Genomic DNA, 27,011 nt, shown 5'->3' on the forward strand with positions numbered 1-27,011 from the left:
AGATCACATTTCCTGAAGCAAGAAGTCTCATTACTGAACAGCATTACATTCACCTACAACATGGACTTGGTTTATTTTCTCCAGTTGTAAATAAAGTAAACACAAGATAAAACATCAACGTAGACACAGTCTCCAGCAGTATCTTTTCTTTAAATAAATTCCCACTTTTATTAGCACATAAGTGGTTTCAGCAAGTTACTATGAAAATACTCTCTTGCTGGAAAGTGATGCTGGCTCCTATGAATCACGCCTCTGTGTAGAGGCAGTAAAACTGACTGGCATGTTAGTTATTCTTCTTTCAGGCTGAATAGAAGGAAGTTCACATTAAGGTTGCCAGAGACAATGGAAATCAATGCTCATGAGCACAAGCTGCTTGTAGGGCCCAGCAGGTTGAGGCTTTCCTGGGTATTTGGTGGCAAAGGCATCTGCTGAGACACAGGGCCATGTGAAGGCTGTCTTGAAAATTTAGCAAAAAACCTTCCTATTCTTCTAGCTTTTTGCTGTTTTCAGCAGGCTCTATGTACATTCTTTATAAATGCACAGGGTTATCCTGAAGAGCAGGCCTGATTTGTACTTTTCAGTTCTCCTTTGAATGGAAATGATTTGTATATCAGTTACATCTTACTGGTTAAATGAGAACTTTCTGCATAAGCAATTTTTCATCAATCTTAAGTTGAAGTGTATTATTATCCTGAACACTGTGATGGAAATACAGGCTATCTTCCAGTGAGAAACAGAGCTGAAGCTCTGAAAAGGGCTAGAGGAGAGAGACCCTGTATGAAGTCCATGTGCTGTGCCTGACAGCGTAACTATGAGCATTGTTTTTCTAACAGAGGACACAAGTGTAAGACACCAACTGAAGCTCAATTCTGGCAGACTGCATTTCTCCAGGAATTCTCTGCCATAGTAGAGTTAGAAGATGCATCTTCCCACTGACAGTAGGCTCCTGCGAGTAACTGCTGTATTCTGTCGTTTCTATTTTCCTGTTTCTCGTCTGGAACATGTGATTACTGATTTTCTTACATCAAAGTCCTGTACCTTCCAGAACTTCAGCCACCCGTATCAAATTAAACCAAAAGGCTGATCTGCAAGTGAACAGAAAATTGTCGGATCTACCTGAAGTGTCATATTTCACTGTAATCTGATAAACATGACTCATTAAAATCTGCAGGTTTAACTACCTGTGATAGTTATCAAGTTATTTTATTTAAATAGAGTTAACTTAATTTGGGAAGTGTTTATTTTATTTCAGCATATTTGAGAAGAGAATGTCTCTTTTCCCTGTAATGGTGTGCTTCCCGTTTTTACACAGCTTCCTAGAAGTACTTTTACAGACCTTCCGTTTTAACTATGTTGCTGATGACATCTGCATGAAAAACATATTTTGAGACATGTTTTCTGTCTCACAAAGAATCTACAATACCATGGATGTTACTATACCAAGACAAACTGTACAGTGGTATCAATTGCTATTACCTTTTATAATTCTTTTATAAGCCTTTTACTTCACAGGTGGTATCACCTCTGAAAGTGAAAATTATGTACTTCTTTCAGCTTGCATTATTAGATCTACTAATAAAAATGATAGATATCTTCATTCCAGTGTAAACTTAACTGCATGTAGTACCTGTACAGAGGAGATACACTGCTCTGTCAAACCTGCAATAGCATGAACACCTCCCATGCCATTAACAACATGCAACTGATTTCTGGGATAATTATGAATTTCCTGTAAGTTATAAAGGCAGCAGTTGTTTTGCAGGTAATGTCAGTTTTGTATTTTTTCTCTTGGAGAAAATTTCTGAGGGTAGTTTATCTTAGTTGCAGTAAAACACTCTGATTTTGTCAGATTTACTTGGAAAAGAAATACAGTACAAAGTCTCAACCAAATAATGTAAAGTTTTATGAGATCAAATGGCTATGTATAGGTGCCAATAAAGACAAAGTATATTCATCTATGGTGGGATCAATAATTGGGGTTGCTCAAATCATGGTAATGCAGTAGGCACCTGGTAAGAAACATCAGTGTACTAAAAAGTTGCAGTCTGCTCCAAAAAGAAAGATGACTATTCAGGTTCTGAAGATGAAGAATAAAGACCAAGAGCAAATCATATGTACCTGAAGAGAAAAGAATGCATAATTCAGATAGAACGCTGAGCCACAGGAACTTTTCTGAACATGTTTTACCTGCTCACTCACTGCTGAGAACCTCCATGTACCCATGGGGATGTACTTGACAGGTTCAATAATGTGCTTGGAGGCTTTGCACAGCATGTGCGTATTTTCTAGTTTGTAGAAACATAGCGAAACATAGAATCTGATTCTAGGTAAGAAACTATGGCAGCAAGGGACAACTGTTATTTTTTTCTCATAAAGAAAAAGGTGATAATTATTTTAAAGTTCAGTTCCAGCTATGAGCTATCAGCTGAATTTCAGGAGTGCCTCATCTTTCATTTCTAAAACAGTAGAGCACAGAGCATGAGGCAATTCTGCTTTGGGCTTAATGCTTAAAAAAAACATGTTATTGAAGATGGTTTCCTAGGCATCAGGGCCATAAATACGGGCAGAAGAACATTATCAATTAGTACTAGCTAACCACCTGATTTAAAGAAGAAAACTTTTGCCTACAAAGAAAAGTGGGAATCATGATCGGAACTCCTCTAAGAAGAGCTTGCAAAGCTAGAAAAACCCTAATTCCCTATTTTACAAAAGAAAGATGAAGAAGTAACTTTCACTTAAATTCCCGACCTGGATGAGCAGAACAGATATTAAATAAAATTAAAAAAAAAAAAAAAAAAAAGAGGGAGAGAGAGAGAGAGAAGCCAGGGGAAGTAGAAAGCAACTAGTAGTTATTTAAGGTAATGACAGACAGAATATGAGGGCAGCCAAATGGTAGAGGGTAAAGCCACTGCTTATAAAGTTAACAGGTTTTAAAATGTCATTGTTACAAAAGCCAACACTTCCCCAAGATCCATTTTCTAGATCTGTGCTGTAACAGTGTTAAGAATGAAAAAAAAATCAAGAAGCAGAAGTGCTCATTTTAAACACATGCTGGCAGACTGGGGAAATTCCAGAGGAAGGCAGTCCTGGTAAGATCATGTCAAAATTTAAAAAGTGAAAATGGAACCCATGCAATCACAAACTGCCCAGACCAGTATCAATGTCTGGCAAGCCTTGTTTAGACAATCATACTGTTTTTAAATACAAAAGGCCAGTGCAGCTATTGGCAGGTCTGTATTTACTTCAGGGGATGTCTAAAGGATGAAACTTTCTATCAGAGTAACTTGCTGCTGCGTGGTGCAGCAGGAGATGGGGAAGCCAGTGGCACCATAGGTTCCCTCAGACTTTGCTCTGAGAGTGATGTGCAAGCTGATCCCTGCTGAGATCGTGCAGTATGCTGACTGCAGGTCAGTGGCAGCAGTAATAGTAAAATAAAGGTTTTGTACTTACTGGCTGATGAGCCAGTAAATTCTTCAACAAGTCCTACAGTGTAAACTCAGACAAGGAAAGGAAGCATGAGTGCTACTAGGGTTCTTCAGGGACTTCTCCACGCCCACCTGTTTCAGTGCTATCAAACTGTGGTTGAGTAGTGAAAATTGGATGGGCGAGGAAAGGAATGAGCTTCTTTGAGCAAAACCAGTCTGCTTTGGATCATGGAAAGCTTACTTAATCAACTATGCATCTTGAACCAAATCATAATCCATATAACAACAACCAGCCAGTTCACAGACCGACTCTTAAGTAATGATAATTGTCTGTTGCACATAGGCTTGTACAGCCTTCTATAAATGCATGGACCTTGACTCACCTGTCCTCACTGTGGCATTCATACCTTCAGTTGTGGGGAGGAGCAGATAATGACAAGAAGAAAAGTAATGAAGCAGAACAGCTAACAATTAAATGAAGCATTCAAACATTTTGTGTGCCTGTCAACAAGTCTAATGGAAAAATAGGCCTGAGATGAGCCTAAGGTGAGATTACAGGCTTGAGTGTTAGAAGATAATGTCATAGCTGTACTAATTCTTTAAAGTGCTTGACTTAGCACCACATGTTAAGGACAAGAAAAAAATTACAGTATAATGAATAAACTGCGTATTCAGAGTGTCAAGAACTGGATGAGTGGTTCAAAGTTGCTGTCAGTGAGACAAGTATCTTTGAAAACATGATGGTGCTTTTGGGGCTCCTAGGCCCCTAAATGGCCTGGAAAGTAAATGCAAAATCAGTGTTGATCAAACCTGAAGTGATGTGGCACTGTCAGTGTGATAAACAGTGATAAGGCAGCCGGCAAGAACTGTATGAAAAACTCTCTCCTGAAAAGTGGTAACACTTACCCAATACCAAAACCTAACAACTATCTCCATATATTAGTGCAGCAACAGGGCTGAGGTTAGGGTGAAACTTCCTTATGATCTAGGGAAGTAATGAAGAGATGTAGCGTTGATAAAACTGATACTGGAATATGGCACATAGTTTAAAAATAGGGTAGAGAGCTAGAAAGCACTTGCTTTGGTCAGCACATCGATGCTGTAGCATAAACTGGCACAAGGAAAGGTCTACTAGCAGGATAAAAAGCCAGAAAAATGCAGATTCAGATAAGGATTGTACTTCAGGCACCCACCAGGCCCAGTTCACAGGATATTGGCCATCCGTGCCAGCTGTGAAACTTAGTAACAACTTAAAAATACATTTTTTTTTCCAATATTTTAGTCATAATAGTTACTGCTGAAATAAAGACATAATTATTTATTAACAGCCCAAATGAAAATCACATATCACTAAAATATAGTGTTCATCTAAGACGTCTAAAAGTTGAAGAAAAACTTTCATTCCAAACATATACTTCAATGGGAATAAGTGGAACAATCCTAGGACTACATTGTGTGTTTTTAATTGAAGCAGTTCATTCTAAAACAGCCTTCAAAACAAAGAAAACACAAGTAAACTATTTTTCATACTATCATTAAATCCTTACCATTGATATAAAATGTATTGCTGCACTCTTAAAATACATTAATCTGCTATATTAACTCCTTTGCAAAGTGTTCCTTAAAGTGCTTTGCAGTACATATACTGGCAACGAGCATAACCAATTAAGATGCTGAATTATCACTTCCTGTTCAGCCCTGCATTTTAAGATATTGCATAAAGAGCAAGTGACTAGGCACCAGGATTATCATATAAATTCTTAAGAAAGGCTTCCATTTCAACTGACTGAACAAAGGAGATATAATCAGCTGTCCTTTTCCCTCATCATTTCTTCCCTTAGAAAGTTCTAATTTAAAACCAGCTCTTCTTCTAATTATACTAAGTAACCCAATTTCAAGAGAGTCACATGAAAACAACAGTTAAAGTTTATTAAGGGCAATTGCATCTTGCTGTCAGAAGAACACATCCTGTAAGTACCAATCCTCATCTTACTGCTTTGACCATTTTTTTCTTTTAAAATGCAAAACCTCTTGTTTTTAGAAGTGGAGAGCTGTACTGATAGAAATATTGATCTCATTTTCTCTCTAGAAAAATGCTTAAGTACAACTCCTGTCTGCAAGCCTGAAGCTGATGCTGTAGGGCAGTATGAGGGATTGGGGAAAGGGGGGTTAAACCCAGCAGAGCTCTGCAGGAAACAAGAAACCTCCTGTGCTAAGTGAGGAGATGCTTAACATGAGTTGCCTTGATGGGTTTCAGGTTACATGATGAGATTAGGATTACGTTTTTGAGAACCATGTTGTAACAACAACAGTGCTGTGTTTCTGGTCAAAATCCTCCATCTGCCCATGGGTGAAAGCAACACGAAGTTGCTGCTGCTTTGTACTCCAGAGGAGGCTGTAGGCTTCACTGGTAGTTCAGCACAGAAGACGACAATTCACAACACCTAAAATAATCTTCTGATCTGAACTGCCCTCTAGAAGAGCAGGATTATCAGGGCTCTGCATGTGTGAAAATACCTTTGTAAGGGCCTTGACCAGCCTTGTCCAGGATCCCCACCAACACCCTCTGCCCATGGCCCAGGAGTACAGCTCCAGTCTGAGCATCCAGACTTTGTTTAAGCTATGTCATAGGTGTGCCCACCCCTTGCTCTGTTTTCCTCTGTCCTCACTTACCAGCTGGTTTTGCTATATGGACTTGAGGCTTTCCAATCCTGTCTGACAGTCTGTAGACTGATGTTGTAGCCTGGTCCCCAGTCCTGTCTTTCACCCCATCTCCTGCTGTTTCTCACTGGACTTCCAGGCCACTGACTAAGGAACCTGGCCCACAAAGCTCAAATGTCAAAGACCTATTTGCAATAATCAGAAGAGTTAAAATAATTAATGGAAGCAAATCAATCACAGGTCAGAGGGAGACTTCCCGTGGTGTTGCCAGTTCATCCTGGTAGAAGTCAACCCAGACCTGCTGTCCCAGTCCTACCTCAGAAGCTGCTGTAGTTCATACAAACAGTCTTCTCAGAAAGCAGAATTAAATGTCATGTCCCTCAGGACACACAGTCCTGTAGCAATAATGGAAATAGGGCTTAAATTCTTTCACTGGTGTTACTGCAACATTAGTATCATAGTAGAGCTCTGCTGAGGCAAACCACTTTGGAAATTCTACTGTGTTCAGTAATTCTGTATTTTTGCCAGGAAATAACATCTGCTCACCACCAAAGGCATGAAAGTTGTTTTGAGTCTGAACACTTTAGGCTGCTTAGGTATTTCTGTGTCCAACTGAATTTTAAAGGTATTAATGTTAGCAGATAAAGAAACTATGTGTATGTAATGGCAATCTCAAAGCAAAAAAATGCTTCCTTTGATAGTAAACTGTGCTTCTCTCGGCAGGCACCAGCTGACTGCTCTGTTATTTTAGAGGTATTTTGCTTTTTTCCATGCAAAACAGAGGATGAGGTAGCAGGACAGTACAATTTGCATAGCTGTATAAAAAACCAAGCTGAACAAAACCCCAAAGATTTGTCAAATATTAAGAATAAGTCCTAGATTGCTGCGTATCACTCCATTTACTTTGTTACACAGCCTGCTGATGTGATTCCATGCAGTGTCAGGGAAAGTGGGTGAGTGCAGTTAAGCCACCCCTCAGGGGCAAGTCCCTGTGCCTCAGGAAGCAGCGCTGTAGACATAACAGACTGCTTGCTAGAGTAGCACAGCTTGAGAGGCACTTTCTGGTGTCTGGGATGCCAGTGGGATATAAAACTGAAATATTCATCACCTTCATTGCTTAATTAGTTGATGAGACATTTTATAAAACTGTATAATTGCATATTCATGTCACTTGTCTGCCATGTGATTAGTGTGTGGTTAAATGGCTATGTTATGGATCAATAGGTGCCACGAATATTGATGAGAATATTTTCACTCATAAATTAGGCACACCATTTTGAGTCACTGCTTCTTCAGATACATTTCTAGGCTCATGCAAGTGGTCAGTTCACAAAGTTCACAGACCATCAAGAGAAAACATATTCTTGCCACCAACTAGTTTCACCTTCTCTCTAACTTCATTATGACATCTTCCCTGATTAATTCTCATATGAAGTAGAGCTTACCTTTTAGGCAAATAATTCAATTGTGGCTTCAGGTTTCTAGCTGAGTAATTGTAGCTGCTCTCTAAATGCCCATTTAACCTGGAAAACTTTTAGTTTGTTTTCAACCTGGATTGCATTATACTATGTAATTTAAAGGAGTTTTACTACACCCAGTCTCTGGGTGCAGCAACTTTAAACAGCCCATCCACATAAATTTCTTTAAAACCTACTCTGCAGACTACTGAAATGCTTTTTCTGTGGCTGAAAATAAGTGCCAGGGTAGGGAGAGTCTGAACTGATGGCAGTAATAATACAATAATTTTTATTTAGTCACTTTACTTTTGAAGATTCATCAGCCATAAAACCAATTTACTCAGTCCTGCAACTGTGCATGCACTCAGTGAACTTCACTCACCTGAGCAGGGCCCATGTGCTAGAGGTGATGCAGAGGAGCATCCTGATTGCGGTTCAACAAGGCTGTTCAGAGTCTGCCTAACATTAGCACACCCCTCGACTACTAACACTTCAGTGGGGCTACTCTTGTGCTTAAAATTGTGTGCATGAACATTTTGCTGGCTAGTATCTCGCTACTATCCACTTAGCAGGGTCAAACACTGATGAAATAGAGCTGTGCTGGAGTTCTTGATGCCACCGACCTTGGCAAAACAACAACAGCGTTATCAGCTGTGCCAAGATTTGTACAAACTCTGTGCTGAAAACAAGGCACAGGAAAGTAATTGTGCTGAAAGCTTTGATCAATCTGTGACACTTCATATTAGGCCTGGTCAGACATAGTAGAGAAAAAAATGCTCGCATTGATACAAGAAGCCTCTACAAAAATTACTAAGCAGACCACTTCTGACCAAAGACAGGACAATATAAGTGCAAGTGGTTTGGCAAAGCTGATTTACTTTTCTGCTTTTCAGCTTCCCTGTCTTGGAAAAAAATAGAAGTAGCCTATTCTAGGTGCTCTTGCATAAAATAATCCCAGAGTGGATTTGTCTCTGTTGTGTCCTGGTATGGTCTGACACAGCTGATTTGTTTAGTATTGCCTTAAAATCCAAAGGTATCTCTTGGCATAAAACTCCACATAAAACACCACAACCAGAAGCACCTGACAGTTCGAAGGCAGATTGTAACTAGTTGTTTTGGGAGAGCAGTTGGTTGCAGCAGCTTTCAATGGTGGAATGATTTCAGGACTTAGGAAGTCATCAAATGGAATAATAATATATAAGGATAATGCGTAATGCTAACAAAAAATCGGGATGACAGAGGTAATTGCTTTTCTAGTACTGGGTTGAACTCTGCAGAAATAACTGCAGCAAGAGTCTTTCAGCAAGAAACGACAGAGCACTGTAATGACCATTGCCCCATGATTGATACCAGCCCAATATTGATAAGAAGCAGTGATCTCCACTGTTTTATTGGGATTTTTAATGCTTTTTTTAATAAATGTACAGCTCTGATGGGCTGTAAGTGTAGAAGCTGATTGTATTTATCCAAGCAAATATGTTGGGAACCCAAGGGCTTTTATGAAGCCTGTAACTGGGTTAACTGAAAGAGAGAATTAAGATTGGCATATTCTGCCCAGTTTACAGAACCAGGAGGTGGGGTGCAGAGCTCAGCCTTTACCAGAAGCTTGTGCACAGGTTTTTACTTCTGCATTATGTGCTCGATGTCACTTCTTGGGGACAATATGAATTTTCATAATGTCCTTCTACCTTTTTATCTTTGCAGCTAGAGCTGCATTTGCAAAGTTTTTACAAAACTAGTTGCTTAAGTAATGAGAAGATACTAACAAATATACTCTAAATACCAGGAGATTTTCCTTATCGCTTTCTTGCTCTCTACTGACATTTCCTCCAACTGCAGAATGCATTCGTATTTTTTTAAACGGCTGTCATCCTTGCTAGCAGTGTGGGTTTGAACCTCCAAGTCCAATCTGAACAATGATCTCATGGCAGTGTTTAATTCTGCTTTATACTTGTTTGAACAAAGCCATAAAGCAGCCACCAAAAGCAGCCAGCAGGCAAGAGAAGTGCAAACAAGTTACACAGGGCTTCAGAGATGGCTCTGCAAGTCCAACCAGGCAGCTGCCACCAAACTGACAGTTGTTTGGTGGTATTCTGCTTCCAAATACCCCTTCCCTTGACACAGGTCAGACTGGTTCTTCCACATTTCAGCTAAACCCAATCTTTTTCTCTTCATCAACTACTTGGATTAGGAACCATCACTTTAAGATGGCAGAGCAAACAATCCTGTTAAAAGTTCTACTACAGCAGGTTATGTTTATTCTAAAGTTATTTTCAAACTGATAACGTGTATGACATTACTACAGATTATCAGGCAGCCATATGGCAGGTTTCCCAGCCTGAACTCACATAACCATGGTCTTCTGCTTTCCTATGCATCTGCCTTACTAAATTTCAAGGAAAACTCTGACATTTAGGGATGTGGTAGAGTTCCCATCACTGGAGGTTTTCAAATTGCAGTTGAACAGGGTGCTCAATAATTCTATCTAGGCTTCCCCTCCCACAGAATGTTGGACCACATCATTTTTTGAGGTCCCTTCCAACTTGGGCTGTTCCGTGATTCAAGCTTATGGTTGTAGTGGTAAAATACTAAAATGGGCCCATTTTTTTCCTGAAAGTTGTAGACAAGCTACTGAATAAATGCTGTCTTGCTAGAATTTCTTCACTTGGTCTCAAATTCTACAGACTTAGGTGCTCCCAAGTACAAACCAACATTTGCCCAACAGCTTTATTTCCACATTCCCTTATTTCACCTTCACTTGGGACTTGCATTAATATATTTACTGAAGGTGGCTGCAGGCTTGGGAGCACTGTGGTAATCCACACAGTCTGAGTGAATCCATGTACCTCCTCTTATTTATACATTAAAACAAGCCCATAATTGTGAGAGCTGCACCCCACACCCCAACAGAAGTAGCATTTAAATTGAGAGTTACTACCCACTTATGGCAACTGGCAGAAGCAGAGCTTCTAATGTACCTACAAAGCTTTAAAGTCAATAAACTTTCTGTAAAACAGGTTAACTGCTTGAAGAAGAGGGACTTAGTGCAACTTAAGATGTTCCATAATGAAATTTAAAGCTGAATGGGGACAAAAGCACTGTTGGGGGAAACAGAAGGAAAACAAATCTGAGATGCCCAGTCCTAACAGATTTCAATGCAAGTATCAATGTATCACTACATTTATCCAGGGCATAAATTGGGTTCTCTTAAGTGCCCACAGTACTTCAGTATGTTTCAGTCCCAGAGAACTATGGTTTACATCTACAATGGTGTACCACTCAACAGCAGCATGGACAGACCCAAGACAATCTATATAGTTGTAATAACAAAACAGAAATATAAAAAATAACTGAATATTGGTGACTGATATCAGTATATTTCAATACTCAGGATCACTCTTGCCTAAGCAAGACCTGGCTGAAGATTTCTCAAATGCAACTATGTCACAATCACAGTCTTACTTGACTTTTAACACATCTAAAAATCAAACCAAGAAAGACAACCAATGCTCCACAATTCTAATCTCTTCAATTACAAAAATACTGAGTGTATCCTCTTGAAGCTGTGGAAATACAGGTGTCACTTCAATGTGAAAGGAAAATCAGTGACAGAGTTATGCTAATAGTACTAATGGCTCTGAAGCAATACTAATATGTGAGTTCTTAAAGAATCAATTTGCTGCCCTGAGAGGTTGTGGAGTCTCCTTCTCTGGACACTTTCAAGACCTGTCTGGATGTGTTCCTGTGTGATCTGCCCTAGATGTTCCTGCTGCAGCAGGAGGGTTGGACTCGATGTGAAGTTCATCGAGTTCATCATCCCTTCCAACTCCTATGGTTCTCTGATTCTATGAATTTGCTTACTGCAGACCTTTTTTTGCACTTTCAAATCTATCAGTTTCCTTGGCTTACACACAATGATTTACAGGCAGTTTATCACATTTTGCAACTTCTTCCCGGTTTCCCCTACTCCCTCCCCACCCAAGCTAACACTTTTACAGTTACTAAATCGTTAAATGTATCAACATTTGCATAAGCTATACTCCAATCAATAGAATATATCCAGAGTTAATGCTGTGCTTTTTAAGAGTTCAGGAGTGCTCAGATCTTTCTAAATACTGGAGATTTACAAGTAGGAATTCAAAAGCAACTTTAAAGGCCCTACCTGCAGGAGTTCCTTCAGATCACATTCATTTGTATAATAAAAGATCGAAGCATTCCATGCCGCTATGAATTTAGAATCAGGGATGTCTTCTCACTAGGGCAAGCTGTTTTTCAAAACAGACCCAAATGAAATAGTGAAACACTGACCGTGTCCACTTCAGTGTTTGAAAGCATGTTTTGTTTCTGGAAACAAAAGAAAAATAAGGCATTTAATTGAAAGAAAAAGTGTCTTACAAAAATTGTGTCTTTCTTAATTTCTAGGAAACACAACTGGATTAATACAATTTCAAAAGACAAATCACACAGTATTTATTTAGAAGCAGCATAAATCCAAACAATCCATAAAAATCGCAAGTGCTTATTGTTACAGTTTAAGTGCATATATTCCTTTTATAATTTTGTGCCTTTCCACGGGAACAGCCACATGATTTGTTCTTCTCAGAAAGCTTTTGCTCGTTTGAAACTTCATCTAATTGGGTAACACAGTGAGCTAGTTCCAGTGATAAACTCCAGATTTATACAGACAGGATTTCAAAAGAGTAAACTCAATGTGGAAGGTGTTAAAATTTTTGAATATTCCTATACAACGTGACATAATACACCATTCAAGTGAATTAAGACAGGCAACATACACAAGACATTAGTAAAAAAAAATTAATACAAAAAATGTAATACAAAATATGCACCTATTTCTGCAGATAAAAAGAAAAAGCTTTTTGTAAGTTAACAGTATTGGCCCACCATCTGAATGTTGACCGTGACAGGTTATTATGACGGGATCTCTGAAGTTTAAACACAATCCTATAAACTAATGATGGAAGATGTAATGACCTAATATAGGAGCCTGAGCACCAAAAAACCAAATTCCTGTTTTTAAATGGTTCGTAAGTGAGACTTCCCATTTACTACGAGGATAACCTCTGTAACTTCTTTGGCTGAGACCACCATCACTGAACAGCAACTCCAAACAAAATGGGAAAAACTCCCACTGCTGAGAAAGAACTGAAGACTACAGTTTGGTCAGAATGCTAAACACTATAAAACAATTCCCTGCTTACAGAAAAAAAATGTTCTATCTCCAAAGAGATTAATGTGAAGTCAGAACTGTAATCTTTAGATCATTTAGTAACTATCACAATATTGACAATCTTAATAAATATAATTAGTTTGGAAATAAAGGTGTCAAAGAAATGCAGTCAAATTTATTCTTCTTACTGGAAAAAAACTGAGTTTTTATTTTAAATTTACTCTTTTGCTTCAGACATAATGTAGTGATATCACTTGCCAACCCTGTTCTCAGGGGAGTGGAGATAGTATCAGGATACAGAATAGGCAACAAGGCTTTCTTCTCTCTTAACTCCTCACTTCCCCCAAGAAGTATTTCCATAACACCTTATGTACTATCGATTACGGGGAATAATAATTTGTTATTTAACCATTTCACCCAGGTCACCACCACCTACATGAAGTTGCAGCATATTTTGTGTCTGGCTCAGACAACAGCCACGATGCTCCGACAGATGTAGATTAGACTCGGTTTCCCATTTCTTGCCCTTCCAGATGCTGGGGACTGCAGAGAACATAAGACGCCATGCCTTCAGCCATGCCTTCAGCTCCATGAGCATAAATCAAGTGCTTCATCTCACTTGGCAATGATCTACATCCATTTAAAGAGTAGCAAGAGCAGACTGACATTAACCCCTTCCTTGCCCTGAGAGATATGAGAGATACTTGCCATATGAAGCTTACAGCTTTCTTAAGGCAAGGTGAAAAGTCCTTTGGCTTTCTCAAAGTTTCAGATCCCTCTCTTCAAGCAAGTTCAGAAAGAACTTTTTGGAGTCTTTGAGTACAACTGAACATAACTGAATCACATGCACAAAACCTTAAACCATTTCAACGCCTGGGCCAGAAACACAATGCCATGCCTGGAAGCAAAAAAGCTATGATTATAGAAGAAAAAAGATTTACTGCATTGTTGTCTAATATAGGTTTTCCAGATATGTGCGTAGAGTCTTTTGTTTGGTGGTTGACAACCATGCCAATATTCTGGTCAAAACCTGGGAAAAGATAAAGACTTCATTTTACAAAGCCAACCAACCTGAAAAGAAACTTAGTAACCAAGTGTAAGCAACTCCCTAAATGTAGTTTGCCACTGTGGTGTTAAACCTCTACAAGAAGAGACACCAACAGACTGAACTAAATTACAGTTAGTTGAATCTGATAGCTTCAAAGAATGGGATATGAATTAAATACTTCACATTACAAGTTCAGTCTTTTGAAAAGTTACACTTCTGTTAGTTCTGCTTGTCTCTCCATGTAGCTTCATAACAAAGAAAGGAATGTAATAAGCTAAATCAGAGCAGGAAAAAGCTTTTGCAAGAGCCATTCTAAGACAAAGGATACTGTTTTGAACAGAAGAGAAACAACTTATTAGCAACACGTATTTCCTTGTCAACAAGATGCACTTTTTGCAAAGGAAGATTATGGAAATAATGTTATTAACTTGATCTGACAGAAAACAAGCTCCATACAGAGGCCGAATTTAAAATTTCTATTTACACAGCAGTTTTATACCACTAGTGGCTGGATTTGTTTTCTAGTACTGAAGCCACTTCTTGCTCTACCTCAGTATTATCAGCACTGTAACACTGTTTCATCAACTGTTACTGCACACGCACCCTTATCCTGTGCTTTGTCCAGCTGCATTCCCGTATTTGCTATAGTATAGATACAGCAGCAGTGCTTCTGAATTTGTAAAAGAAATTGTGGAACTTGCTTACTTTCCCTGCTGCAGCTAGCAAAATAAGTTGCTGAGCATGGAAAGATATCTGAAGTGAAGAAGAAATAGATGCAGATAAATGCAGGCATGCATTAGGTAGGTTTGCCACATTCTCTAATGCAGCTGCCTCATTAGGAGCATGAAATGTTGCCCAAGTGTTTAAACGTTTCCTCCTTAGTACAGAAAGATTGTATCTAAAAATTCCTCAAATGTTTAAACACTCCATTATATTTTAATATTTTAGACTTTCCTGGAACTACAAGGAATAGAGCATAAAAACTACTGGAGAGCCAAATTCACAGCATCAACAATGGTTTTCAGTTCTCACAGTAATGGTAGATATAAAGGATTTGTATCTCTCAGGCAGCTCATCTGCACATTCAAAAGCCAATTTCCAACAAATACGTATATTGACAACAAAATGTGAGAACAAGTTCTCTCTGTAAACCAGCTATTAAACAGACTAGTGTCAGATCCAGTCTTCAAACAATTTTAAAATATAAGTTTTCAGTTTAGCCTAAAGGTTGTCTGTAATGTTTATTCAGACAATGATCATTAAGGGCTGTAGAGTCCCAAAATGAATAATTCTCTCAAAGGACAATGAATAAATAAATACTTAAATAATTTAGAATCAACCAGCAAACATTTTTTTAAAATCACCTGATGTATTTTTTTTAAAGTCACAGCTTAACTTATAGGAAACAGTACTCTCTTAAGACGTGAAAAAAACAGAACACACAGTATTGTGCACATTCTCCTAGAGCTTTTCTTACTTAATTCTTAAAGCTGAGACCACTGCTAAGTATTCAGAATTAGAAAGAGAGTTTCTGCAGTGACAACTTAATCTGAGTGAATGGATAAAATTAAGCTGACATTTTATCTTATAAAATTTTATGATCATTAGATCTTTCAAAATGGAGAGGGCAGCAAGTGCTTTTTTCAAAGTAATATGTTGGAGATTTCTGGTCTCCTTCAGTCATCAACAAGACAGTAACTAATGTAAGCAAATTAAAAAGTGGAAAAGGGATCAATTGCCCTTGTTCTTCTTTCCATAATAATGTCCATCACTTTGGTTCCCTTTGTCCTTTGTGTTGCTAATTCTGTATTTTTTTTCCATTTAAAAGTCATGTCCTCAACCCTTCTGGAAATTCAAGTCCATTTTGAGGTTACATCAGGAGAGGGTTAAAAAAAAAAAAAAAAGAAAAAGAAAAAAAGAAGAGACTCTTACCGCTGTATTGCATCGTAGCTCCCAAATATGAATCAACTATTGATCCCAGCAAGCCAGCTGCTGCAGCAAACACAATGATGGGCCATTGTGGAGCAGATATCTCCAGGTCAGTCACACACATAAGTTGTGTTATGAAATAGGCTAAACCTACTGCCATGCCTCCAAGTAAACTTGAAAGCAGGCCCACTAAAGTAATTCCTCCATTAGTACCTAAACCAAACAAAAATTAATCTGGTTTACAAACTTCTTCTTAAAGACTTATATTTGTTCAAATGGTTTATATTAAATCAAATGCTGCTGCAAAGCTTAACCGGTATCATTATAGCCTATTACTATTACTTTTTCTGTCTCTAAGGCCAGTTATCTAGAAATATTCACTAGCATTAAATTAAATAAAACCAGACAGCACACCTCTCAATGTCCCCTGGCATTTGTTTGCTACAAGGTGTGTGGGGCAGTGTTAGAAGAAGATTTGCTCCAAAAAAACACAGAGCTTGAGATGTGCATGTTCCTAAATCAATGCCTCCTTCAGAAGAAGCATGCCTTACTTATTTTACCAGTATATTTAAAATAACAAAATTCATAGAAAGGAAGACATCTGACAGTTCCTGAAATAAAAATCTGAAGAACATTTATAAAGAAGAAAAAATAAAAAAGCCCATGCATTTACATTCTGTCCCACAAGATCTAAAACTCAGATCAAGAAGCCAGCAAGACTGAAAAAAACCACACTGCTTTAAGGGTGGCAATGCCATTCACTGTAAAGACAAGGTTTGACAGACAGAAGGTTCACTTTACCCATCCTTAGCAAGATAGTAAAGGAAATTGGAATTTGGTTAAGAAATTAATTTTTTGCAATGTCTGTATTAAATGATATATATTATTTTACTGATTCAAATTTTAAGGCCTGAAAAATTCAGTTGATAACTTGTATTCTTTATATTATCGGCAATATAAACACTTTTTATAGTGCCAGAGATGAGAAGTGACAGCGCTAACTAAGAATGGTTTTAGCTCCCTGGATACTATGTTGGTGCATCTCATCAACAAGAAGCAGCAGAAACACAATGGAGTATATTCCATTTCAGATAATGGATTCCCTCTAATCCCAGATTTCAGATGTTTGTTTTTTTCTGGGACTTTTTTGGAACTTTTCAAGTTGGACACGTGATTCAAAACAGATCAGCAAAATGTTAAGAACATGTAAGAACTGATCACACCTTACCTACTGGAACTTCTTCCCAGGTTGTTATCAACCTTGGCTTGCTTTTACTCCAAACACTACCAATCTCTGAAGCCCAAGTATCACCAGCAGAGCATGCCAGGGCTCCCAAAAGGGATAAGCATATCCATGAGGCTGTGTATTGCTTTGAAAAGTCAACTGGAATTTCACCCGGTCCATTTTCTATCATATACAAGAGAGCCAGCTCAGTAGGAACACCACCATTACAGAAAACTTGCACCCAATTCCTCTGTCCACCTAAAGTGACAAAAATTAAATTTCAGTATTTTCAGGCAAAATACCTAAACAGGAAATAGCATGAATCAAATGCAAAATAGATATATATAAAGTTAAATTGAAAAGGATACACTTTCAAATCAGAAACTACATAAAAAACCAGAATCACTGAATGTTAGGGTTTGAAGACACCTTGAAAAATCACCTAGTCCAACCCCTCTGCCAGAGCAGGATCCCCTAGGGTAGGTCACTCAGGAACACATCCAGGTGGGTTTTGAATGTCTCCAGCAAAGGAGACTCCACAGCCTCCCTGGGCAGCCTGTTCCAGTGCTCTGTCACCTAACCACGAAAAAGTTTGTCCTTATGTTTATATGCAACCTCCTATGCTCCAGCTTGCACCCGTTGCCCCTTGAACTATCACTGGACATCACTGAGAAGAGCCTGGCTCTGTCTTCCTGACACTTGCCCTTTACATATTTATAAACATTGATGAGGTCACCCCTCAGTGTCCTCCAAGCTAAAGACCCAGCTCCCTCAGCCTTTCCTCATAAGGGAGATGTTCCGCTCCCTTAATCATCATTGTGGCTCTGCTCTGGACTCTTTCAAACAGCTCCCTGTCCTTGAACTGAGGGGCCCAGAACTGGATACAATATTCCAAATGTCGCCTCACCAGGCAGAATATAGGGGGAGGAGAACATCTCTCGACCTACTAACCACACTCCTTCAAATACACCTCAGGATGCCCTTGGCCTTCTTGGCCACAAGGGCACATTGCTGGCTCATCCTTCTGTCCACCAGGACCCCCAGGTTGCTTTCCCCTGCACTTTTCTCCAGCAGGTCAGCCCCCAACCTGTACTGGTACATGGGGTTGTTCTTCCCCAGATACAGGACTCTACACTTGCCCTTGTTGTATTTCATCAAGTTTCTCCCTGCCCAACTCTCCAGCCTGTCCGGGTCTCGCTGAATGGCAGCACAGCCTTCTGGTGTGTCAGCCACTCCTCCCAGATTAGTGTCATCAGCGAACTGCTGAGGGCACACTCCGTTCCCTTATCCAGGTCACTGATGAATAAATATATTGAATAGTAATGGTCCCAGTACTGACCCCTGAGGGACTCCACTAGATAGAGGCCTCCAACTAGACTCTGTCCCATTGACCACAACTCTGTCTTTTTTCCTTCAGCTAGCTCCTCACTACCCAATCATCCAGACCACACTTCCTCAGTTTAGGTGCAAGGATGCTGTGGGAGACTTCGTCAAATCTTCACTGAAATCAAGATAAACCACATCCACTGCACTACCATCATCTATCCACCTGGTTATGTCTTCATAAAAAGCTACCAGGTTGATTAAACATGACTTCCCCTTGGTAAAACCATGTTAACTGCTCTTAATGACCTTCTTATCCTTGATATGCCTAGAGATAGTGCCAAGAACAAGTTGTTCCATCACCTTCCCAGGGATGGAGGTGAGGCTGACTGGTCTATAGTTACCCGGGTCCTCCTTCTTGCCCTTTTTGAAGACTGGAGTAATATTTGCTTTCCTCCAGTCCTCAGGCACCTCTGCTGTTCCCCACGACTTACCAATGATGGAGAGTGGCCTAGCAATGACCTCCACCAGCTCCCTCAGCACCTGTGGGTGCATCCCATCAGGACCCATGGATTTATGGATGTCCAGATTGCTTAACTGATCCCTAACCCAGTCTTCATCAACCAAGGCCAACTCCTTCATTCTGACTTCCTCTGGGGCCTCAGGGGTCTGGGGCTCCTGAGGACAGTCTCCACTAGTGAAGACAGAGACAAAGAAGGCATTCAGTACCTCTGCCTTCTCTGTATCCTCTGTCACCAGGTCACCCACCTCATTCAGCAGTGGGCCTACGTTGCCTCTACTGTTAGTTTAGTCTGCAAAAGCAAAGTTGCTTGCTAATGTACATAGAGATAAGGGTGGAGTGGAAGACAACAGCATTCCCTGCTCTGGATGTTACAGCTGATTCGCCCCTTTAAAAGGAAGAGGAAAATGCAGTGTTTATTCTCCACAAGGGATCTGAAAGAATTGAAATGTTATACCTTACCTTCTTTGTATTCTGAATCTATTTGCTTCTTCCTATCTTTTTTCCATTTAGTAAGTTTTGAAGAAGTAACAAAAAATACAAACAAAGAAGTGAAGAAACTGTAGTTTGCAACTGTAAGGACAAATCCAACCACCAATCCTATGAAGACAAAAAAAAAAAAAGTATATCAAACTCCTTCATTTAACAATGTCTGCTTTGCAAAGCAATTAAGTATTTTTAATCTCTTGAACATTAAGAGTATCTTCATGATAAACCTAATACAATTATACAGTAAGAGAATTACTGAAGGGACCACTACCTGTAAGGGAATTCCAGTGACATCTCAATTGATAAAAAACAGATATATTTCCAATTTTCTCTTAAAATTTATTATTATTTTGCAGATTTTATTGCTGCTGCTAAAGTACATGATTTTTCAACACCTCTTCTCACAAATCACTAGTACTGTACAAAAATACAGGACAGAGCAATAAAAAGAAAAGCCAAATGATATCTAGTTGAAATTTAAGCACCCTGCCTCTAGAATATGATTATTTGTATAGAAACATATATACAGGTGTGGCTGTGTTTCCATTAGGAAGTTTATATTCAGTTTGGGAATCAAATCCCTCTCCCAAGATCTCTAAGATAACCTGGATAACGCTCCTTAAGGGCTGCTGCTTCTCCCTTCTGCTCTTAGTTTTATTTTTCTGCATCTGATTCTTAGGTCATAATTTGCTCTCTGTAATTTTCTGAAATATTTGAGTTCCTGGATGTGCTTCTTTTTTCTCTCTTCCTCAACAGGGGAGGTCTAATTTTCACTGCCCATCATGAGATTACAATTCTTCATGACTGAAAGAAAACTGGCCACACTTAAGGCAAATGCCAATATAAACTGGCTAGCAGAGTTGCTGTGAGGCAAAACATAGCAGAACAGATTATTTTTTTTAAGTAAAAAATGCTCTCATTAACTCACTGACAAAACAATACTTGCAAAATGGGTGACATGGACAGAAAGGATTTGAGGTCCTGCTTCTTTCCATTGACCATCAATTCAAACAATGTTACAAGACAAGGGTGAATCACCTCACATGGAAATCTTGCATCAGATTCCAATGAACACCATTGTACACTATGTTGGAGCTTTTCTCACACAGTGAGGAAAAACCTTCGCTAAAACAGCCATTTGCTTGAAGTGATGTAAGAGTTAACTTTTTTCTTATTTTGGGGAGGCAAAAAAATACGCCTAAAACTGCTCATATTACAGAAAGGAGAACTGTGTTATCCTTACTGGTTTTCTATCAGGCAGCTAGGCTGTTGACATGGCTCAGTTTTATGGTATTTCTTTACCACTGGCTCTGCCATTTCATTATTATTACGTGAATCCATCTGTATGTTGAACAAAACCATGTGATTTAACTGCATAATGTACTGAAGTTTAAAAAAATCTTACAGGTTTATATAAATGTAATGACAATATTAAGCAAATTAATTACTAACAGCAGCAAAAATGAACTTGACTATTTAAACAGGCATGAAAAAAACAGATTCAAGGTATGTATGCATACATTTCTTATAACAGAACTTAGGCAGGGAAATCTTAAGAGAATTTTATGTACAATAAAGAGGACTTTAACTTATTACATGTTTAGGTGAATAGTCTTAGAAAAACACATACCTCCCACTGCACCACTGTGATCAAGACTCTTCTTCTTAAGACCCTGCGTAGCAATCATTAGTGGAACAAAGACTGAAAAAAGCCAGCGCCACGGAGAAATGGGTCGTAAGGTACCTGATAAATCAAATAAAATGGGATAATCTTCATAAGCATTTTCAATGCCTTTACATCTTAAAATTATCTTCAAGTATATATTTAAAATCTGATCTTAATAGATTAAACCTCTTTATTCTTTAGAAGAAAAATATTTATATAAATGGAAGACCAAAATATCCAAAATTACCTACTCAGTTTTTCTATTCAGCTTTCACAGAAAGAAAGAAAATATATTCACTAAAATTAGTTACAAAGAAATAGCAAATGTGTCAACAAATAAATACTATTATATTTCCCATTCGAAGAGGGATTTATAAACTCCAAAATTAACATCCAAATTGTTAAGTCCAGCTGAAACCTGATTTAGATAGAACCGAGAAGTTTAGGTTTTAGAAAAAAACACAACCCATACATCCACAGTAAGTTGCATAGAATTCACTTTCAGATATGAACGAGATTAGAGTTCAAATTGCCATTAAAAAAACCATGCAAAGAGGCTGTGAAGCAACTTTAAATAAAAAAATTATTGCAATGATTTGGCTGACAAGACTAAAGTATTCATGTCTATGTGGAAGAAGACATTGGCATGCATCTCAGCTAGCTAACGGCTGTGTTTTCATAGCTTTAATATTACTATCATATCCTTTTTATTCTAGTTTGGAAAAGTTACATATTCTGTAATATACTTAAGTGCTTAGTTGAGCTACAGCAATACCTGATGAAATTTAATAGAACTAGCAGGAAGTCCTGCAGTTCATATATACATTTATTTTATGCACAGATTCTGTCCTTCTGCTGTTCTGTGAACAGATCATCAGTTTAATCACAGCATCACTGATAATTTTGTGGCATGGTATATTCAGCATAGACTGAAAAGACACATTTAAGCTAGGAGATACCCTTATTTTTCTATGAGTTAATGTGCCCACATAGTGGCAGGAATCCTCTCCACGGATTTTTGTTCTCTGACAGTAGCTGCAACAGAATTGCTACACTACCCCGGTCTTGCCTTGTGATTTCACATGAGTATGGATTTTAGGTTTATGTATTTGTTAAGTGAACTGTACACATGAGTTAGGCATGGCCAACGCAGCTCTGAGCTTCCTCTTTATTATGTTTACTGGTCAATATAATATAATCAAACTGAGCTTCCTATGTTATGGCTATCCAAATATTGACTGTAGGTTATTGCTTTTCTCACAGAAATAACACTTTCAATACAGTGCATGGTTTAAGTCTATTCATTTCTTGCTTTTACATGAAAACAACTCCATACAATCAAAGATTCTGTATTTGGAAAGTATACTGCTTTTTGGGAACAGAAGATAAATAAATTATTTCAGGTCTAATATTATTAACATCTATGCAAACATGGCTCACCTGTTACCCTCCTTGTTACACAGAAAATAAAGCCAACTTAAAATGATTTCAAATATTTAACTGGAAATTAGTAAAACCCAAACCTTCTAACAAGGATTGCTTTTAATGACATTATTCACTAACAATTTTTACATTTGAACACTTAAACCACCAAGACAGACTACTTGAACAATGCCCAAGCAGAAAAACCCTAGTGTTCAAAACACAAATGGTTTACTTTTACAAAAATACCTGATTGAATTAAAAAAAAAAAATCAAGTTATTTTCTCATCAAAATACCTATGTTGCCTTCTAAAAAGCTTTTTTCTGAGCTTCCAGTTTGTTCCCTTTGCTTAGTCAAGTGACTATGATCTGAATTTAAAACAAGCTTGTAGAACAGGAAAACAATACCCACTCAACGATCATAATTCTACACCATTCCATAAAGCACAAGTGTCCACAGCAGCTTACCTCCTAGAGAAGCAATTTGCCATCAATGTCCTAAACATATTCTTTTCCTTCTAAAACTGCAGGAAACTCACTAAAATAAAAGCCATTAATAAAGGCCTTGTTATTATCCAGTTAAAACTTATTTTATCCGTAAAAGTGACTCAATAAATTACTGTCTTAGCAGTGAGATTCTTACAAACTTTATGTATCACCTCATCTTGACTTTAAATTGGAAGACACGAATTTCATTGCAGAAGAACAGCAAAACTTAAAAGCCTGAGAAAAAACTGTTCCTTGAGTTTAAAAGTATTCCGTCTTTGCAGTCATAGAGACAAGAAAGCTATTGATTATATCCTGAACTACACTTCTTGCTTTGACAGAATTTCACTACCAGAAAAATGACAAGAAAGTCAGTCTACTAGTGGTGTGACCACTTTCTAAAACATTAGCCCTTTCAATTCTTTTGAACTTGATGAATAGCTCTCAAAAACACACTTTAAACTGATGACGGTCTCAGTAAGATTTAAAGTGACAGGTTTTGTTTAAAAAAAAAACAGGAACTTTTAAAAGTAAAATTGATACTGAAGGTAGGTTTTGAGCTAAAAAAAAAAATAAAATCACAGTAAGTTATTTATCATACCTGCTATACATAAGACAACACAAGTCTAGCATTCATTTGGTCTCAGTCTCCTAGAAGAAAGATTTCACACAGGCTCAGCAACATTCTCTTGCTGGGAAGCTAACCATGATGGTTTTCAACAAGAACTTTTGTGTCAGCACTACCTACAGCTCTGCAAATATACAGGCTTCCAGCTGCAAAGTAGGACAAATGTGTTTCACGGCAAAACACTTGTCATTGCAAGCACAAAGATTCACGAAATGAAAACTTAAGTTCCGTGTACTGAAAAGCCCCAGTGCTGTAGGAGGTGCACACAGGAATCTTGCAGCCACGGGTTAACTGAAAAACTCAAAAGAAAAGCACCACCAGCTGTGTATGAAGGGATCTCCAGTGCTGCAGTCTTTTGTTTCTAAGCACAAACCAAGAAGGTTCTTGATACTAACTTGAGTGAGAGCAGTACCAGAACACAAAGGGGTTCTTTTTGGTTTGCTGAGCTAACAAACAGAATTTTCATCTTTTAAAGGTCATTTCTGAACTGACCTTTTAAGATTTCCTTGGGGGGGAAGTATTAGTACTAAACTACTACTAAATGTAATTGCATAAGACTAAGATGGAACAAATTTATTGGCTTATTTTGAATTCTTTAACACTTCTGTTTTATCAACATTTTGGTCACTGTATAGTGCCTAAGCATTATTATGAATTATAAACTGTACATTAATAAATGTGTGTTTGTAGTATTTTTATATTTATGGTTAAGGCCTGTGAATTTAATCCCTTTTACAGGCTGAACTTACTTAAGTCCTCCCACATCAGTCCACTCCTATGATATGCTCACTTCATCTTCTGAAACCAAGGCCTTTCGATAGTCTCAGGCAAATGAAAGACAGAAGTTGTATGTCCTTCTTGCTCCATTCTCCACAAAAAGGAGGATTTGTTTGCAGTCTCCTCCTTTGTATCAGCCCCCATTCTGATTCACATGGTATCTCTCGATCTACACCCAATTCTCAATCATGTTAGGTAGCAAGGACTCAAATGCCCGAATTAAAAGCAAAACCTATAGAGAGCCGACACAAGCAAATTAAATGGTGTGTTTAAATCCAACCTGGCTAGCTCTAAATGACACACACAAAACCTGGTTGTGAAGCTTGCTTCTGCATACCTTATTAAGTGCCTGGCATCTCACTACAAATCGCAGTAGAAGTGTCTGGACAACAGATCTAATGCTGTACTAATACACCATCCTAAAATGCAAAGCACTGAAAAACACTGAGCAGAAACATCCAACTGCCACTGCAGAAGACAGCTTATACCAGTGGGATATTTATTCTAGCTTATTCTGGATCCAGGCTGACATCAGGCAGCTAAGGGTATTCATACTGCATCCCGAGGCGCTCAGCAGCACTGCCATGGCACTGGAGCTCTTCCTGCATGAAACTGGCTGAGGTCTCAAGGGCAGGTCTTCACCTGTCCTTGGAAAGCAGCTACAACCTTTTAGGCTTGAACTAATGCTGAAGGCAGTTACTGCCGCTTTTCACACTGCTGTAAATATGGGCCTGGAACCGAAACGACAGGCCACAGAAAGTACGAGCGTCCTTGCAATTAGACACAACAAACGCACAGCCTCCCGCACCTCCAATTCTGCACCCCCAGCCCGCAGCGGCCGGCGGGGCGTGCGGCGGGGGATGCGCCCGCCCATCACCGCGCCCTGCCGGCCTCTCTCCCCTGCCCCCGGCCTTTGGACTCACCGTAGTACGTGTTTGCAGTCATCGACACGACCCAGAAAGCCAGAGAAATGCAAATGATCAAGTTCAGGATGACAATATTCACCATCATCTTGAAGTACTCTTTGAAGAAATCCTCCTGGTAACAGGACATAGGAAACCAGAGGGAGAACACCTGGCGGGGAAGCACAAGGCGCAACGCATCAGGGACACTGTTCTCTCCTCCTCCTCCTCCTCCTCCCGCCCGGCCTGACCCACGGCCCAGCCCGGCCCGCACCGACCCCGCAGCCGCCTCTCGCCCCCGGCAGCCCGGGGCGCGGCGAGCTGCCGAGGCGCTCATGGGGAGGCTGCTGAGGCCACGCCGCAGTGGCAGGAGGTCCCCGCCCCGTCTTCCTCCTCGCACCGCCCGGCTGCCGCCACAGACCTGCTCCCCCGGCCCGCCAGCGCCGCCACCATCCCTCCCGGCCGCCGCTCCGCGCACGCTCCGCCCGCCCCCGTCCGCCGCTCCTTCGCTGGGGCGGGAGCGCGGGCACGCCCGGCCCCTCGGCACGGCCCGGCCCGGCTCCCGCCGCCGCCACACCCGGGACGTGTTTTCCCCGCCGCAGCGACGCTCTCGCGTCCCGTCCGTCCCGGTAGCCGCGCAGTTCTCCCCCAGTGGAAACTGCTGCCGGCTGTGGCCCTGGGATGGAGCCGCGTCCCTCTGGCAGACGCTGCCGCCCTCCGGGCAGCGGCCGGTCTCCACAACTCGCTCTCCCGCCTCCCCTGCCCCTCCGCAGGACGAGGCGGCTGCTCCGCTGCTGCTGCTGCAGCTGCAGTGAGCCAGCCGGCCTCCCCTGCCGACGGGGCCCTGCCCTCCGCCCCGACACCCCGCTCCGCGGGGCACCCCACCCCTCCGATCCGCCTCTCGCCGCGGGCCTCCCGCCGCAGCGCCGGGCTGGGGCGCGGGCCTCGGTACAGGCACAAGCTGCGCTGCCCCGCCCGGAGCCCTTGCAAGCCCCGGGTGGGCTCCGGGGAAATAGCCCTCAGCGAGACCAGGCCTGTCCCTTCGCAAACCCCCTGCAGCGAGCGTGCCTCCTCTGCGGCCAGCGACCATCCCTGGGCCAGCCTCGGCCAGCGCCAGCGCCAGCGCCCCGCCGCCGGGCTCATGGCGGGCCGGAGCCGTCCCTGCTGCGCGGCAGCGGCTCAAATAACAGCGACTGCCTGTTTCCCGCCCTGCTGGACGTGCCCGAGGATGAAGTGCTGGTTAAACGTAAATCCAATTTGCAAAACAAAGTTTGAGAAATAAAAGGAGAGGAATGGCACCGCTACGGAACGTAGGAAACGGGTTGATAATAAGCGGCGCCTAAGAGTGTCTGGATGAGCTTTGAAACTTGTTGGAGCCCTGTGGAGTTTGTTACCACTATAAGAAGGAGACTTGAAACATTTCCTGTAAGTAACTTGGGATAAAAACAGGCCAAACCTGCCTGGTTGCTTTTCTGCGAGCAAGCCAGAAGTACTCCCCAAACACTTTGTTATAAATAAAGAAGCTAACACAGAAGGGTTCCACAGCTCCCGCTTCCACACGTCAGAGGCTTTTATCTTCTTTTTTCCCTACTCTTCCCATACAGATACATAATTGAAATGAAAAATCTGATAAGTTAGGATTATAAACTGCCCAATATTTAGAAGAGTTTCTCACAGAAACCCAGAATTGTCAGAGTTGGAAGGGACCTCTAGAGATCATCTTAGTCCAGCCCTCCCACTAAAGCAGGATTGCCTAGGCCACATTCCACAGGACTGCATCCAGGCAGGTTTTGAATACCTGTTGAACCTCATTAGGTTCGTCTCTGCCCAGCTCTCCAGCCTGCCTGGGTCATGCTGGATGGCAG

The 27,011-nt window shown here is 40.3% G+C and overlaps 1 protein-coding gene across 2 annotated transcripts; it reads right to left on the minus strand.

The window, feature by feature from the left end:
• Positions 1-43: 43 nt before the first annotated feature.
• On the minus strand, positions 44-25,627 carry TMEM19 (transmembrane protein 19). Of its 2 annotated transcripts, XR_007890999.1 has the most exons (8): positions 25,168-25,373; positions 20,896-21,009; positions 19,239-19,376; positions 16,937-17,191; positions 15,712-15,921; positions 13,168-13,761; positions 11,706-11,887; positions 44-1,085 (listed from the first exon to the last, which is right to left on the minus strand). XR_007890999.1 is itself a non-coding variant. In XM_051633360.1 (7 exons), the coding sequence occupies exons 2-7, from the start codon at positions 25,295-25,297 to the stop codon at positions 13,598-13,600; spliced, it is 1,011 nt and encodes a 336-aa protein (XP_051489320.1). In that variant the 5' UTR covers positions 25,298-25,318; positions 25,568-25,627; the 3' UTR covers positions 11,989-13,597. The 2 variants fall into 2 exon arrangements, 1 of the variants encoding a protein (XP_051489320.1); XM_051633360.1 differs by lacking the exons at positions 44-1,085; positions 11,706-11,887 and adding an exon at positions 25,568-25,627 and having other exon boundaries at positions 11,989-13,761; positions 25,168-25,318.
• Between the last annotated feature and the right edge of the window lie 1,384 nt (positions 25,628-27,011).

The sequence above is a fragment of the Apus apus genome, chromosome 1 (genome assembly GCF_020740795.1).
Source record: "Apus apus isolate bApuApu2 chromosome 1, bApuApu2.pri.cur, whole genome shotgun sequence".
NCBI lineage: Eukaryota > Metazoa > Chordata > Aves > Apodiformes > Apodidae > Apus > Apus apus.